At 44.3% G+C, this 16,343-nt stretch overlaps 2 protein-coding genes and 3 non-coding genes across 5 annotated transcripts in view; 2 read left to right on the top strand and 3 right to left on the bottom strand.

Moving 5' to 3' along the window:
* Nucleotides 1-828: 828 nt before the first annotated feature.
* LOC123481475 (importin subunit alpha-1-like) lies at nucleotides 829-5,712 on the bottom strand. The gene is made up of 11 exons (XM_045205766.1): nucleotides 5,647-5,712; nucleotides 5,224-5,340; nucleotides 4,968-5,108; nucleotides 4,594-4,682; nucleotides 4,209-4,477; nucleotides 3,738-3,832; nucleotides 3,201-3,464; nucleotides 2,578-2,811; nucleotides 1,869-2,051; nucleotides 1,298-1,447; nucleotides 829-1,038 (listed from the first exon to the last, which is right to left on the bottom strand). Exons 2-11 carry the CDS (start codon nucleotides 5,287-5,289, stop codon nucleotides 949-951), a joined length of 1,581 nt encoding a protein of 526 aa, XP_045061701.1. The 5' UTR covers nucleotides 5,290-5,340; nucleotides 5,647-5,712; the 3' UTR covers nucleotides 829-948.
* LOC121534395 lies at nucleotides 1,581-1,716 on the bottom strand. Its single transcript, XR_005994626.2, has one exon. It is a non-coding gene; the product is annotated as a small nucleolar RNA SNORA84 (small nucleolar RNA).
* LOC121534394 lies at nucleotides 2,944-3,078 on the bottom strand. Its single transcript, XR_005994625.2, has one exon. It is a non-coding gene; the product is annotated as a small nucleolar RNA SNORA84 (small nucleolar RNA).
* A 299-nt stretch (nucleotides 5,713-6,011) lies between the features above and the next one.
* trnar-ccg lies at nucleotides 6,012-6,084 on the top strand. The gene has a single exon. It is a non-coding gene; the product is annotated as a tRNA-Arg (tRNA).
* Nucleotides 6,085-10,619: 4,535 nt separating this feature from the next.
* LOC123481459 overlaps nucleotides 10,620-16,343 on the top strand; it is a 5,820-nt gene continuing 96 nt past the window's right edge. Inside the window, exons 1-4 of the mRNA XM_045205735.1 lie at nucleotides 10,620-10,702; nucleotides 12,726-13,358; nucleotides 13,783-13,869; nucleotides 14,250-14,441. Of these exons, the coding sequence (XP_045061670.1) occupies nucleotides 10,639-10,702; nucleotides 12,726-13,358; nucleotides 13,783-13,869; nucleotides 14,250-14,441 (976 nt within the window). The 5' untranslated portion in view covers nucleotides 10,620-10,638. The remainder of the gene's footprint in view (nucleotides 10,703-12,725; nucleotides 13,359-13,782; nucleotides 13,870-14,249; nucleotides 14,442-16,343) is intronic.

Below are 16,343 nucleotides of genomic sequence, written 5' to 3'. Positions count from 1 at the left end.
CTTTGCATAAACTTAATGTAATTGTCAATAAAAGCCTTTGACAGTTCTGGAATGCTTGTAATTATACTTCAGTATACCACGGTAACATCTGACAAATATCTCATAACACTGAAGCAGCGAACTTTGTGAAGACCAATACTTGTGTAATTCTCAACTTTTGACCACAGGTTTGTCCATTTTGCACACCGAGTTGGTTATTTGGCAATGGTTGAGTGATAAGGTAGATTTAAAGATGATCATTTCTGTCATCCTCCGCAGGTCTGGGACACTAAATAGAGGGGTGGATAGGAGGGCACTGCAGTCAGAGGTAAACTGTCATTTTAAATCAGAATAGTCATTGTATTTGAACTGTGAGCGTGTTAATTTACTATCTAATAGTTTAAATATATTGATAGTTCATTTTACAGAGCAAGCCTCTACCATCCCCTTCACCAATGGGGAAGCAAGGGTGTGAGACTGGCGGTCCTCCCAAACGTATCAATAATTATAACATGTACTCTGATGAATTACGTACTCAATGACAGTAGGTGAATGCCACGACTTAATCCTACATGAGCCGCAACTCATCCTGCGTCAGCCAATCATGGCTCTGTCTGGTGTTTTAATCTTTTTGCTGACAGATGTTGGAACAGCCTGGGAATACCCAACTGAATACATTTTATCCATGTTTAGAATGCATAAAATGTTGGGCACTGACACATACAATATGTGCATGTAATGCAGTAAATTCAGTGTGGTGTAGGCTACCGGAACCTCAAATTATTTAATTCCTCTTTTGTACTGGAAGCATCAAGCTTTATGCCAAAAACCAACTAATTTCACACCACATTTTGTAATAAAGTTTATTTACAGGTTGTAGTAGAACAAGGAAATATCTGTACTTACATACACTAGTGAAATTTGAGGGACTACAGCACACATACAAAAAGAGACACGAAACAATGACATTTAAAAGTTGAAAGTGCTTTGGTTCTCAGGGATCTGGAAGGCGTAGCCGTCAGTTGTTATTTCTGGAGCGACAGACTCGTCCTCCTCATCCTGAAAGACAAGACAGATGGTGACACCAGAACAATAGTTTAAATTGCAACTGCATCCACTAATTTACCATGGATGAGTTTCACTCCACAAAGCTGTTCTCTACCAATAACACCTTCTGAAGCACATTAGATTTGCAATAAGGTGAACTAGGGCAGATGTGAAAGGATAAACTTGGGGAATAAAACCCAGCTCAAGTTCAATGTCTCCTTTTGATAACAATCAGCCTCTTCACCAAGTCAATGCTTGGTGAAGGTCTCACCTCGCCAGAGAAGTACTTCTCAATGAGGTTGAGAGAGGCCTTGTAGACCATCTCGTTCTCGTGGGACTGCAGCGCCTCGATCCTGTCTAGGCCGCCACACTCCTCGATCATCCCGCACAGCTTCTCTGCCTCGCCGATCTTCTCTCCTGCCTGAGAGCACGACTCGTTTAGTTTGGGCATTTACACACACTTGAATCCACTGTATCCATTTCTAATTGTAAATCAATAACCATTACATGTACATACAATCATATTTGAAAATAGCAAAGCAATGCTAAAACATGAATGTCTCAACAACCGGGCTATGGTAGCTACTTGAAATGGTAGCTCCCATGCATAAAATCGCAGAGATCAATATTTGCCTGTCAATCAAAACCCACAGATCAGCACGATTCAGCTGTCTCTAGGAACCACTAGGCAAACTGTCAGCGTTATAGGTTGGTCATTAGCCATAACTTGTTAGTGATAGAATTCTGGGTTGTAAGAGGGACATCTTGACCTTCATAATGTCTGTCGTGAGACTTAAAAGCTCTACCTATCGGTTCTTCTTACAGACCAGAAGTTGACTTACCAGGAAGATGTTGGTGATGGCATCCAGAATGACCAGGATGGTCTTGCTGTCCTTGGCAGAGAGCAGGTTGAGCAGGGGCTCCAGCACGTTGGACTGTACCAAGTAGATCACCTGCTCCACCGTCCCCCCGCTGGTGTAGTTGGTGATGGCCCACACCGCCTCCTTCTGGGTCTTGTAGTCTCCCTGGTTGAAGAAAGACACAAATGAGGCAGGGCCATAGAGATACCTAGAGGACTAATCTTTGTGCCATCATAGTGTGACAGCATGGCCAGCACCATTGAGGCAATATCCATTTTGAAGTAGTCAATTTTCTTCATGATCGGCTGATCACTCCTGATGACCCAGTTGGATCAGCCAATGAAGTTGGATGTTCCATGCAGTTGACTACATTAAAATGGTGGAAGCCCTAAATGGCGCTGCCCATGCCAACACAGCCTTTTGGCCACTAGAGGACTATCATTCTCTATGGGCACCCTCAGACAAGGATTGTAGATCAGCACAATAGATAAGCCAGGCTTAAGTTCAGTAGGCACGAAACTGAAGAAAATAGTCAAACACAGGGAAGTGTATGTAAAATCTGGAGCTGTATGTAGCAATAGTCTAGGATCAGGTCCTAAAAGGAAAAACTAATCTAGTTGATCCGCCCTTGACGCATACTAGCCCCTGAATGTTTTGCCACTAATGAACAACCTATGAACCCTTGTCATACCTTTTTGAGGACATCCACCAGCAGTGGCACCAGGCCGGCGTTGATGACTTCCTGGATCTGGGTGTCCTTGCCGGCCGTGACGTTGGACAGGGTCCAGGCCGCCTCCTTCTGGATGTTGGACTTGTGGTGGCGGAGCAGCGCAGTGAACATTGTCAGAGCGCCGGAGTTCAGCACACACTGCGTCTGCTCATCTGTGCCAGTCACGATGTTGCCCAGTGACCGCAGAGAGGGAGTCTGGGAAAGAGGCAAATAAAGGGGGGGGGTCAGGATTTAGATGCAAGCTACACAATTGACCGATGTCTGTGACAACAGGAGTACCCAAACTATTGGAATGCTGGACTACAACAGGCTTTCCTCAGTAACTTGGAATGTCTCAACAACCGGGCTATGGAAGCTACTTGGAGTGGTAGCTCCCATGCATAAATCGCAGAGATTAATATTTGCCTGTCAATCAAAACCCACAGATCAGCACGGAGCAGCCGTCTCTAGGAACCACAAGGCAGACTACTGTACAGGTTAATCATTAGAAACCACGTACAGGTAAAATAAAAGCTCAAAATACACCATTCAAATGCTGAGTCTTACTAAATGTAAAGCCTGGTAACCGCGGTGAAGGGACGTACCACGATGGTGAGCTCCCCGGAGCCGAGCAGCTGGACAAGGCGGGGCACCAGGCCGGCCTGCACCACCACCTCGATGCGCTCGTTAGGGCCGTCCGTCAGGTAGGATACGGCCCAGCAGGTGTCGGCCAGCACCTCCTTGTCGTCGTGGTGGAGCAGGCGCACCAGCGTGGGCAGCAGCTGCTGCACGGCCGCCAATGGCGGAGCAGGGTTCTTGTTACGACACAGGTTGGACAGGGTCCAGGTCACGTTCCTCAGGTAACCAGACTGGAAGGAGGGAGACGTCGTTAGAGATCAATATATACACACACAGCTATATTTAGATTTATGGATGCAGCAAATTGAGGTAATGGGCCAAGATGAAGATGAGAAAGCTAAATAGTCAACTGTACATAGCACAACATCATAAATCAACCACATTCCTATTTTACAAGAACCACCACGAAAAATAGCTGATAAACGAGTGGAATTTCCTGCAGCACTTGCTAACAAATTCCACGACAACCCAGAGCTCTTCCTCATAACACGTAAACAACTTACAGAGAACACAGACAGCTCAGGAGTGGCCAGCAGAGTCAGTAGGGGCTCAATGGCACCATGTTTGATGACCAAGTCCCTGTAGGCGGAGCCATCACCTGAGGAAAAGGGAGGAATCAGGCCATGTCAAAACTGTGGTCAGTCAGAAGACCGTTGACCTGGCATACAATCCCACACAGAGAGTAAGGAGGCTTATTGCAAAAGGTTTACTGAACTACCATATGTTCAAGTAGTAGTATTTTCAAAAGAGAAATACCGATAAAAATTGATATTGCTACCAGGCAGCACATTTCTAGTGCAAAATAAGAAATGAAGTTTCACACTAACGATTTGCCGACGTGAAAGACAGGTTGACAGGAACAGTTCTTCCAACAAACACGAGAAAAGCTTTCAGCGCACTGTTTCTGCACTATCAATGGCAACAGTCATGCCATAGTCACTCTCGATACAGGGTAAAGGTGTGCCTTCTCTTACCAGCGATGTTGCCCAGGGCCCAGACTGCCTGCTCGCTGATGTGGGGGTGTGGGGACATCACCAGGTTGATGAAGGCGGGGATGGCTCCCCCATCCACCACTGCGGTGGTTTGGTCCGAGGTGCCAGAGGCGATGTTGGTCAGGGCCCAGGCCGCCTCGAACTGTATGGGAGGACACTCGGCCAGGCTCAGGAAGCTGACAAAGTTTGAGATCAGCCCAGCGTCGATGATACGATCAATGGGAGGGTGCCTCTCTCTGGACAGCAGCTTCCTGTGGTGGAAGAAAGCCAAGTCAAATGTTATGGTTAGGGACAGACAAAGCCAACAGTCAGAACAGAAATAGTGATTACCCAAAACGGGTTTCCAATGAAACGCTTAGTGACTTACCTGGCTGCCTGGGTAGCCTGCACCTGATGATCTAGGCTTTGGCTATTTACACCAGCCACAATCTCCTCAACCGTCCAGTGCTGTGCAGGCTATGGAAACAAGGCAGGATTACACATTAATTACATGACCTGGCATGGTATCTGTGGAGCGTCTGCATGTGTGTCAATGGAACAAAGTGACAGATTATAGACGCTAGCTAACAGCCTTCTGATAGACCAGAGTACAGGACAGCAAGGCACCAAATCAATCTATTGGGATGAGGGACATATTTAGCTTGCTCACCCTTTGATGGCCTGTACACTGTCATAATCAAAAGCTTGCCATTGCCTGTTTGTGTTTCAAATAAGGGTAGTTACAGTATGGATACAAAATACCTGTGCATTTTGGTCCTTCTCTTGGAGTGGAGATGTAGGCTCATCTGGGCAGATACTGACGTTCCTTCTTTTGAGAAGCTGGTCATCTTTCTTTGCCTTTCGAAGTTCTACGTTGACCTCGACTCTCCTGCGCCTCAATTCCTGCAGATGAACAACGTCAAGTTGCACGGTGCTAGACAAATAGCAACACTGTAAACTAGGTGTTCATGGCTGGCTAATCAATCAAGATAAGGCAGCAAAAGCGATTTCAACTTACGTTGGTATCTTTTCCCTTGTTTTTGAATTGGGTGATGCGATCGGCGTCGTTCGCAGTTGTCGACATAGTTTTCGTTGCTTATTGAACAAGGCGATGACTTTACTGTAGTGTTGATCACTAACGTTATGGGGAGAAGTTAGATGTTAGCTATGTGCGTGCTTTATATTGAATACTAAAATAGCCAACGTTTTCCTAGCTAGCAAGACAGTTTTGCGTTCCTGCTGCCGGGCGAGCTATATTCTAACATGTGGCCGGTTGAAAACGCGCAAAATAACAATTTAGTAATAACCAATACACCCCAAAACCAGTAATAAGTGAACAATATATCAACGCATATCATTTATATCGAATGCACCCAGTAACTGCTCTATTATAACCATTAAAATCAACATTAAGTAACAAAAGCATGAGGACCGCACTCACCTTGTCCTTGTTCTTACTAGCAATGACGTCAAACATGAGTCCGCCTTTAAATTTCCGCCTTCATTGATCTGTGATTGGCCCATTCGAGTCAAAGCACCTTTTCATTGGCCCCTTTTTGAAAAAGTCGGAAAGAGTCGCTAGTGGTGATGCGCTGTTATCGCGAGACGATACTACAGCTTTTCGCTTTTCACTACATTTGATTAAATTTGCCTGCGACATGTCGCAGAGCACAGTAGTTTAGCTAAATCTGGTATTAAGTGTGTTGGTCATGAACCCAAATATGCACACTTCTATGGAATTTTTCACGCCTTTAGCGTCATGTTTAAAATTTTATAAACTGTGGCTGCGCTCATTGGAAACGTGATGACCCAGTGGCCTAATGGATAAGGCATCAGCCTCCGGAGCTGGGGATTGTGGGTTCGAGTCCCATCTGGGTCGTATTTAGCTTCCGTTTTATGTGAAATGATATAGAAAATGATAAATGATTGATAATAGCTACATGGATTATAAAACCGGGGGAATGCACTCCGACTCCAATTTGTCTCTTATCAATGTGATTGCATTTGTAAACGTCACGATTAAGCTATGGAGTCTCGACCCACGAAAGACCCACGAAAATGTACCCTACAAATCAATCACATAAATAGCAATAAGGTTTAATCATGACTTTAATACAAATGTTTGAAATCTGCAGTACCACAAGCATCCAAGCGTCCCCTCAAAGTTTGTGACATTGCGTCCAGAAGGGGGCAGTGGTTCTACGCGTATGACTTTTACCGGTATAGGCTACACATTCACAGTGGCAAACAGAATAAATAAGAAACAATCTGGTGATGCATTTCCATACAGTATATATTAGTTTTTCACACAAAAGGCACAGACTTTTCTGTTTCCATCTATGCGGGCTGGCACCCGTGTCTGACTGGGCCATGGATCTGGTGGACCTGCTCTCATTTCGGGCAGAGAGGAAGAGGCGAAGCGAGAGGGATAATTGGGCCCAAAATCTGTCTTCTCCAGCAGGTGGCGTTTTTCTTTTTTTTCGCTCACCAAGCGAGGAGTTTTTGTATGGAGGTCAATGAGCGTGTCGAATTTTGTTAACAAAAAAATGTAATGTCTTATTTGCTACGTCTGGATTATTTGATCGAATATAAGTTTCGTAATGATTAAGTTGTTACGATTGTACTGATATAAGTAGGACACGTAACATCTCGGCATCTTTGAGAAAAACTATTTATATCGGAGTTGTGCCTGGTTGTCTCTAGTTACTACAGCCACAAAGTCATAAACACGCCTATTTGTACAATTTATATTTTTAAAATGTTATTTTAAACCTAACCATAACCATAACCACACTGATAACCTTATACCTAACCCTAACCTTAAAGTAAGACCAAAAAGCACATTTTTGTTTTCATTAATATTTACTATATAGACATATATATTTTTGGCTGTATTAACTAGTGGAAACCGTTGTGCCTGTTTTTCACACGCGAATCTGTCCCACCTGATCTTGCCTCCTCTCGACTGCCTCCCATTTTTGAAGACATTTATTTTCACTGGAGCGGGGTAGAGCGGGCACTAGAGTATCTGGTCAATATAATTGATAATCAGATGTAATTTACATAACAATGGCTAACTGTACACTTTAACATCTTCTCACAAAGCAACTGCAGAGGTTGTTGATTCTACTCTTAACAAGTCCTCACCGTCAGCCCTAGTTATGGAAACAATTTACCTAGTATAACATAAGGGTGTAGACCAGTGGTCACCAAACTACGGCCCGCGGGCCGGATACGGCCCGTCAGCACATTTGGCCCGGCCCTCTGAACAATACCAGAGACGCTATCGGATTTTTTTCCTATTTGGCCTCCAGAAAAAAAATCCTAGGCCCGGCCCTGTCAAAGAGAGAACGGAATAATGGCGAAAAGGTTAGGTAAGAGAAATTGATTCAGAATGCAGGGTATTTAACCTGCAGTGGACAAACGATTATTTTTTTGTTCAATGCAAAGAAAAGGCTGTTTGTCTCATCTGTCAAGAGACGGTGGCGGTATTCAAAGAATACAATCTTCGCCGACACTATGAATCCCGTCACAAAGACAAGTACGATAGCTTGCAAGGCCAAATACGAGCAGACAAACTCTCAAAGCTAAAAAAGTGGACTACTATCTCAGCAGAATACATTTGTACGCCAAGCTCAGCTGAACCAGGCATCCGTTCGGGCCAGCTTTCGGGTTGCTAAACTGATAGCAAGCAGCGGTAAGCCTTTCACTGACAGAGTTTGTTAAGAAATGTATGGATGCTGTCGCGGAGGAGGTGTGTCCCGAGAAGAAAGATGCATTTAATGCCGTAAGTCTGTCGGCGAGTACAATCACCAGACGCGTTGAAGAAATCGGGAGTAATGTATATGCCCAGCTGCAGCAGAAGACGAAAGAATTTGACTTTTTTCATTAGCACTGGATGAGAGCACGGACGTGCAAGACACAGCGCAACTGCTCATTTTTATTCGTGGAGTTAGCGCAAACTTTGAGATATGCGAGGAGCTGGCAGCCCTCCAAAGTCTCAAAGGGACTACAACGGGAGAGGATATTTTTGACAAAGTGTGCCAAACCATGGAGAAGTTGGACCTGGACTGGTCAAAGCTAGCTAGCATCACGACTGACGGGGCTCCTAGCATGGTGGGCGAAACTCGCGGTCTAATAGGACGCATGAACCGGGAGTTGGAAAAAAGGGGTCTCACCGCCCCGCTACGAGTCCACTGCCTAATTCACCAGCAAGCACTGTGCTGCAAAGTGTTGACGTGGGATTCTGTAATGAAGGTTGTGGTGTCGTGCATAAACTTCATCAGAGCAAAGGGACTTAAACACAGGCAGTTCCAAGAATTCCTGTCTGAACTGGAGTCTACGCACGGAGATGTGCTGTACTACACAGAGGTCCGATGGCTGAGCCGGGGGCAGAGTTTTGAGGCGTTTTTACGAGCTGCTACCCGAAATTAACGCATTTCTTCATTTAAAAGACAAAACGGTCCCAGAGCTGATCGACCCAGAATGGAAATGGCACCTCGCATTTTTAACAGACGTGACAGAAAAACTTAACAGCCTTAACTTGCAGCTACAAGGCGAGGGGAAACTCATTTGCGACATGTATTCACACATAAAAGCATTTGAGGTGAAATTAGCGCTGCTTTTGGAACAAGTGAAAAAGCGCAACTTCGTCCATCTTCCTGCTACCCAAAACCTGTCGACAGAGAACCCAGCGGTCCCGTTCCCAGCTGAAAAGTGCGTGGAAGCACTGGAAATGCTGAAGGCGGAGTTCGGTGTGCGATTCAGTGAACTACATGTTCATGCAAAAGAAATCCGTCTTTTTCAGAACCCCTTTGTTGCCGACATTGATGAAGCCCAGCCTTCATATCAGTTTGAGTTGGCTGAGTTACAGAACTGTGATGTTCTGAAAGACGCATTCAAGCCCAACAGTCTCATTGACTTCTATGCCGCCCTCCCAAACGACACATATCCAAACATCAAAAAACACGCAATGAAAATGTCCACAGTTTTTGGCAGCACGTATATCTGCGAGAAAACCTTTTCTCGCATGAAACTGCTGAAAACTCCAGATGAGATCAAGATTGACAGATGAACATTTGCATCAGTGCTTGAGACTGGCTGTAACTAGAATGGAACCTGATATTCAACTTCTCACCAGCCAGATGCAGGCCCACAGTTCACACTGATGAACATACATAGGTAAGCTCACTTTTCTGACTTGAATGAGTCATTCTGAGCATAAACAAATATAATCATAATAAAATCTACTGGGATAAAATCCATCTTTACAACCATACTGGTAGTGAAATGTATTGTGCTGTGTAGGTGCTGTATCACTTAGTTCAGTTTCTCAACCTGCTTCCTTTGTGGTTTCACAGGAAGTTGATGAGAGAGAGCTGCAAACAGCGGTGTCTACAAGCCTACTGGAACCTACAAAAGGATTATAAGGAAGGAACACAAGAACTTTAAGAGACTGCTCATATGTGTCAGAGAGATTCTGCTCTGACAACTGAGCTGAACTTTTATCTGTTAAGATTGTGCATGGCACAACAGAAAGTTAATGTTCCATGGCTTTTTTTCTATGAAGAACCCAGAGAGAGTTATTTAGTTATTATTTATTTCATAAATAGTGTTATTTATTTCCTGTTTTTTCTGTGAAGAACTCAGAGAGGGTTATTTAGTTATTATTTATTTCATTAATAGTGTTATTATTTGTTTCCTGACTTTTTTCTGTAAAGAACCTGGAAAGGGTTATTTGGTTATGTGTGGCTTTCTGGAAAACAATAAATTTTTTAAGCTCCCCTACGATCGTCACACTTTTTCTGTTACAAACTGACACCGGCCCCCCCATCAGAGAAGGGAAAAGTTATGTGGCCCTCACAGGAAAAAGTTTGGGGACCCCTGGTGTAGACACTAGTGTGGCTTTACAGTCGAAAAGCAGCATGTGTGTATCATGGGAGAGGAAGAGAGAGAAATGAGGATAGCCCCCTAGACAAGTGCATCCAAAAGTGTTTTCTTTCACTTTTTTTTTTTACTGGTCAAATGCAACTTTGTGAAATCCTACATGGGGCAGGCTATTGCCATTTGTATGCAATGCAATAGCCTACAAATACAAATAACACATATGATTTTAAATAGCCTATCACAATACGTAATCACTAATAATCACTATCATCAGTAATTAGTAGAATTAAAGGCTAAAGGCTGGCCCACGTTTTTTAAAAGGCCCCACACACAGTAGCCTACTAAAGACCGAAGGGTGTTTCATGTATAGAATTAGGAATTTAATAGGACCTCTATGGCTTCATGAATGAAGGTAGTCTCTGGTGTCACTCTGTTTACCTCTGCGTCGGAGTGACACGCCTTCCATTCCAAACTCGAGGCATATAAACCTCAGGAATTCAGATACACTCCAGCAGAATTCGAAGTTGGTCCAATAGCACTTTTCAGGATGACAGGGATTATTCTACTCCTGCTGGTACTTGCGTTTACTTTTTCTGAAGCGGAGGACAATGGTAAGTCGGGCAACAATTCTTGCTGCTTTCCAACAATGTCTAATTACTTTTACATTTTAAGGAGAAGAATGGTGACAGTATTATTGTAGATCAGAAGATCCATTAGGAAATAGCAATTGCTTTTAAAACCAATATAATTTGAAACTTTTTTATTTATTTATCGTAAATGTGATGACATGTCGATTTATAAAGCAGTCGAAACATTTTCTCAGAGGTGCAATAAATAAAATTGACAAATAATAATAAAAAATAGTAACTAACACAAGAGGAATAAAATAAAATACACAAGAATGGAGCTGTATACAGTGAGTACCAGTAGCCTACCAGATCAATATGCAGAGAGAGGGACGATGTATTTGAGGTAGATACAGTATGCACATGAAGGCAGGGTAAAGTGACTAGGCATTCGGATAGATAATAAAAAAAAGTGAAATAAAGAACAGAGTAGCAGCAGCAAATTATGACTGTAAAAGTGTGTGTGCGTGTGCGTGTGTTGTGTTGTGTTGGTATGCGTGTGTGCGTATTAAGTGTATGTGAACGTGTGAGGGTTTTCTGTGGGAGTGACAGTGTAGTGTGTGTGAGTGAGTATGTATATGGTGTGTATGTAACATCTAGTAAGTGTGCGTAGGGTCAGTCAGTGCAAGATAGAGTCAGTGCAGATAGTTTGGGTAACATTAATTGACTATTTAGCTATCTGGCTATTTAGCAGTCTTATGGCTTTGGGGCAGAAGCTGTCTCAGAGCCTGTTGGTCGGAGAGCTGATGCTCCGGTACAGTTTGCCGGAGGCTAGCAGAATGAACAGTCTATGGCTTGGGTGGCTGGAGTCTTTGGCAATTTTTCGGGCCTTCCTCTGACACTGCCTGATATATAGTTCCTGGATGGCAGGACTTTATATATGTTTATGTATGTTTATGTAATTCAAGTTATTTTTATGATTGATATCATATTTTTTCTCATTCACAAATATAAGCCTATAATTCAATCTCAGACATTTCTAATTCAATCTTTGTATAGGCTACTTTGCGAAAATCATAAAGCTGAAATTCTCATAATCTGACAACTATGGTTGTCAGTAAATTACACCTAGTTCGAATTACAAAGCATATTTCCACTAGACGCTCTAATCCAGAGTGATTTCCAGGAGCAAGGGCACATTGACAGATTCTTCACCTAGTAGGCTCGGGTATTCGAAGCAGTGACCTTTCAGTTACTAGACCAACGCGCTTAACCGTTAGGCTACCTGCCACCCCATACTTTAGATTTTCATTTTTGAGGATACAATGATTATCCTGTGAATTCTTTACTTTACTTTTAAGTGTTTGGCTTGTGTACTGACAGTAAGACTATATAGGCCTACTCATAAGATCTGGATGAAAATGTCTTTAGAAATGATTATGTAATATCAGTAGATTAGAATATATGGTGAATACATAAAAAACAAAATCACCATTGAATAGAATATGTGCACTGCATTTTGTATGCTTTAGTTCAGTGCCCACGCTCATTTAATTTATTTTATTTCACCAGGTTAGTCTTATTGAGATGAAATATCTCTTTTACAAGAGACCTGGTCAAATATCAGCACACAAAGTTTCAGACACATTTACAACATAATAAAACACAGAGCATCACAGTTTAAAAACATCAATTTAAAGATTGAGCAGGCAAAATACTTTGGGGAGGTGTGGTGCATCCTGGGGTCAAAACATTGACAGCCCCCAACTTCATTATCCACCATAAGTTTCACCCTAGCTTTAAACACACTCAAGGAGACAAGCTCCTGTAATTTCATGCCCTTTTGTAGTTCGTTCCAAGTGGAAGGGGCAGAGAACTGGCAATGCTTTTTTACCCAGCTCTGACAGTTAAAAAACTATTGATAGTCTCAAGCTATTGCTTATATTAAGAAGCAATCAACTGTACTCATAACCTTATATGATGGAGGTATGATATAGGGGCCATTGATATTATAAAGTTATAATATACTGCTGGGTGTAACTGGATTGTCCTTGCCTGCTTTATCCAGAGCTGTTCTCCGTGATCAGCACCCCCTCTGAGAAGGGCCAGAGTGTTTTACCCGACCCTGCCCAGAACCAGAGCACAAGGCTAGGGACCAAAGACCCCTCTCTCCCCATCAATGAGCTCCTGGAAAAGAGCAGCAAAGCCGGGGACCCCAAGTACGCCCTCCACCCCCTTCCCTCGGGGGTCTGGCCCAAGCACAGTGACCCTCGCCCCGGCCCCCACAACAAGAGCAAGAAGGGCCCTAAAAATGACCGCCTGATCGAGCACAACAGCGAGAAGAACCGCGGCGAGGCGGGTCTAGCACTTCCCAAAACGCCACTAATCGCTGCCACCAACCGCACACAGAAAGTCAACGTGGACCCTCACCGGGACCCCCACACTAACTTCAACAACCCCCCGCAGAGTGACCCGGACAGTCACCCCAACTCCAGACCCAGGGGCCACCCCCACCCTCACCCGGCCCCCTCCCCTCGCAGGGACCCCCCAACCAGAAAGCTGGACCCGGAGGAGAATCGCCCTGGGGGGAAGTCCAGTCTGTACCAGTCCGGCGGCGCCAACCGGAATAACAGCCGCTCATCTGTGCTCATCAACCGTCGCTCCTCCAGCCTGCTCTACCACTTCGACATCCTGAAACGAGGTACGGAAAGTGACACTATACCCCCACACTATGTATGGTGACAGTGAGAGACTGCTGAGATTTTGGGGATAGTTAGCTAATTACCTCTCCAGCCACAAATTGCTACCTAAATCTGGATTGAATGTGTCCCTTTGTGTGAAGTCTTAGGGAGTGAGAGGTTATGATAGCAATGCTAAATATGCCTAAGTGAGATCAGTTATGATGCAGTAATTAAGGGGTGAGACCCGGAACGGGGAGGACGGGGAACGTGGAGCCCCCTCCTGCAGAATGCGACGCCTGGGTTTTGTAATGACAACCCTGGTCCTTCTAATGACACTGGAATGAAGTCTGGCTCCACACAAGCAGGCACGGCCCGGTCGGTCACTCGCTCCTTCTTCTCATCTCTCTCGCTCTCTTCCTTTCTCTTTGACTCCCTCTCTCACAGAGTCTGACTTCACTCACGAGGCCGTCTGCATGAGTGAGTGCAGGAAGGAGAAGGAGGAGAGAGAGTACTACTGCTACAGTGAATTTGGTGAGTGTGTGTGTGTGTGTGTGTGTGTGAACAGGGTTAGACTATTGTATGAGAGTGAGATGGGTGGCCTGGCCACCATCTTCCAGTGATCTCTCCATAAAGACTGGAAGTGAAGGGATGGGAGAAGGGGACAAAATAAGGCCATGACACAATGTCTGGTGCAGTCTATTTGCAACCCGCCAATCATCCTGTAGTTTAGACTAGAGTGGCAGAAAGAGGCTGCTCATCATGGTGCAGGGTGAAGTTGCACCTAAACGCTGATCTTGGGTCAGTTTTGCTGATCCTAGATCTGTACCTACGAGTGCTCTGCGCTACTATCCACTTTAGAGTTACAAACAATGACCTTTACTTTCATTTGACCATTTACCTTTACATTTCAGCCATCAATGGGATCGTTCACGACATAGACATGGTGCGTAAGGGGATTAGACTCATCACACTGATGGTGAGCAGCGATGGTTTCTACAAGATGAGCCGTCTCTACGTCACTCCAGACAGCTTCTTTCTCAAAGTGCGTCTCCTAGTCCTGGACACCTACAAATGTAGCAAGCCTTGTCCTGACATCAAACTAGGTAAGTGTCAACTTAAGGAACCAATGAATGCATCCCAAATGGCACCCTATCCCCTAAATCAGGGCTCTCCAACCCTGTTCCTGGAGAGCTACCCTCCTGTCGGTTTTCAATCCAACCCCAGTTGTAACTAACCTGATTCAGTTTATCAACCAGATAATTATTAGAATCAGGTGCGCTAGATTAGGGTTGGAGTGAAAACCTAGAGGACGGTAGCTCTCCAGGAACAGGGTTGGAGAGCCCTGACCTATACAGTGGGGGAAAAAAGTATTTAGTCAGCCACCAATTGTGCAAGTTCTCCCACTTAAAAATATGAGAGAGGCCTGTAATTTTCATCATAGGGACACGTCAACTATGACAGACAAAATGTACATCACATTGTAGGATTTTTAATGAATTTATTTGCAAATTATGGTGGAAAATAAGTATTTGGTCAATAACAAAAGTTTCTCAATACTTTGTTATATACCCTTTGTTGGCAATGACACAGGTCAAACGTTTTCTGTAAGTCTTCACAAGGTTTTCACACACTGTTGCTGGTATTTTGGCCCATTCCTCCATGCAGATCTCCTCTAGAGCAGTGATGTTTTGGGGCTGTCGCTGGGCAACACTGACTTTCAACTCCCTCCAAAGATTTTCTATGGGGTTGAGATCTGGAGACTGGCTAGGCCACTCCAGGACCTTGAAATGCTTCTTACGAAGCCACTCCTTCGTTGCCCGGGCGGTGTGTTTGGGATCATTGTCATGCTGAAAGACCCAGCCACGTTTCATCTTCAATGCCCTTGCTGATGGAAGGAGGTTTTCACTCAAAATCTCACGATACATGGCCCCATTCATTCTTTCCTTTACACGGATCAGTCGCCCTGGTCCCTTTGCAGAAAAACAGCCCCAAAGCATGATGTTTCCCACCCCCATGCTTCACAGTAGGTATGGTGTTCTTTGGATGCAACTCAGCATTCTTTGTCCTCCAAACACGACGAGTTGAGTTTTTACCAAAAAGTTATGTTTTGGTTTCATCTGACCATATGACATTCTCCCAATCCTCTTCTGGATCATCCAAATGCACTCTAGCAAACTTCAGACGGGCCTGGACATGTACTGGCTTAAGCAGGGAGACACGTCTGGCACTGCAGGATTTGAGTCCCTGGCGGCGTAGTGTGTTACTGATGGTAGGCTTTGTTACTTTGGTCCCAGCTCTCTGCAGGTCATTCACTAGGTCCCCCCGTGTGGTTCTGGGATTTTTGCTCACCGTTCTTGTGATCATTTTGACCCCACGGGTGAGATCTTGCGTGGAGCCCCAGATCGAGGGAGATTATCAGTGGTCTTGTATGTCTTCCATTTCCTAATAATTGCTCCCACAGTTGATTTCTTCAAACCAAGCTGCTTACCTATTGCAGATTCAGTCTTCCCAGCCTGGTGCAGGTCTACAATTTTGTTTCTGGTGTCCTTTGACAGCTCTTTGGTCTTGGCCATAGTGGAGTTTGGAGTGTGACTGTTTGAGGTTGTGGACAGGTGTCTTTTATACTGATAACAAGTTCAAACAGGTGCCATTAATACAGGTACCAGTGGAGGACAGAGGAGCCTCTTAAAGAAGAAGTTACAGGTCTGTGAGAGCCAGAAATCTTGCTTGTTTGTAGGTGACCAAATACTTATTTTCCACCATAATTTGCAAATAAATTCATAAAAAAATCCTACAATGTGATTTTAATTTTGTCTGTCATAGTTGACGTGTACCTATGATGAAAATTACAGGCCTCTCTCATCTTTTTAAGTGGGAGAACTTGCACAATTGGTGGCTGACAAAATAAAAAATGTCCCCCACTGTATGGTGCACTCTGGACAAAGTAGTGCACTATATAGGGCAGGGGTATTCAAATCCTATGCTGGAGGTCTGAAGTACGGCTG

This window comes from Coregonus clupeaformis, chromosome 20 (genome assembly GCF_020615455.1).
Source record: "Coregonus clupeaformis isolate EN_2021a chromosome 20, ASM2061545v1, whole genome shotgun sequence".
NCBI lineage: Eukaryota > Metazoa > Chordata > Actinopteri > Salmoniformes > Salmonidae > Coregonus > Coregonus clupeaformis.
The sequence above is the reverse complement of the archived record's forward strand: the minus strand, read 5'-3'. Positions and strand labels throughout refer to the sequence as shown.

What these genes read in the sequence shown, in the direction of transcription:
- LOC123481475 (XM_045205766.1), bottom strand. Translation starts at nt 5,289, where the DNA reads ATGTCGACAACTGCGAACGACGCCGATCGCATCACCCAATTCAAAAAC. An exon ending in GGCCCTGGGCAACATCGCTG is followed by an intron (nt 3,833 to 4,208) that starts GTAAGAGAAGGC and finishes CCTTTTCCTCAG; the next exon opens with GTGATGGCTCCGCCTACAGG. An exon ending in AGAAGTACTTCTCTGGCGAG is followed by an intron (nt 1,039 to 1,297) that starts GTGAGACCTTCA and finishes CTTGTCTTTCAG; the next exon opens with GATGAGGAGGACGAGTCTGT.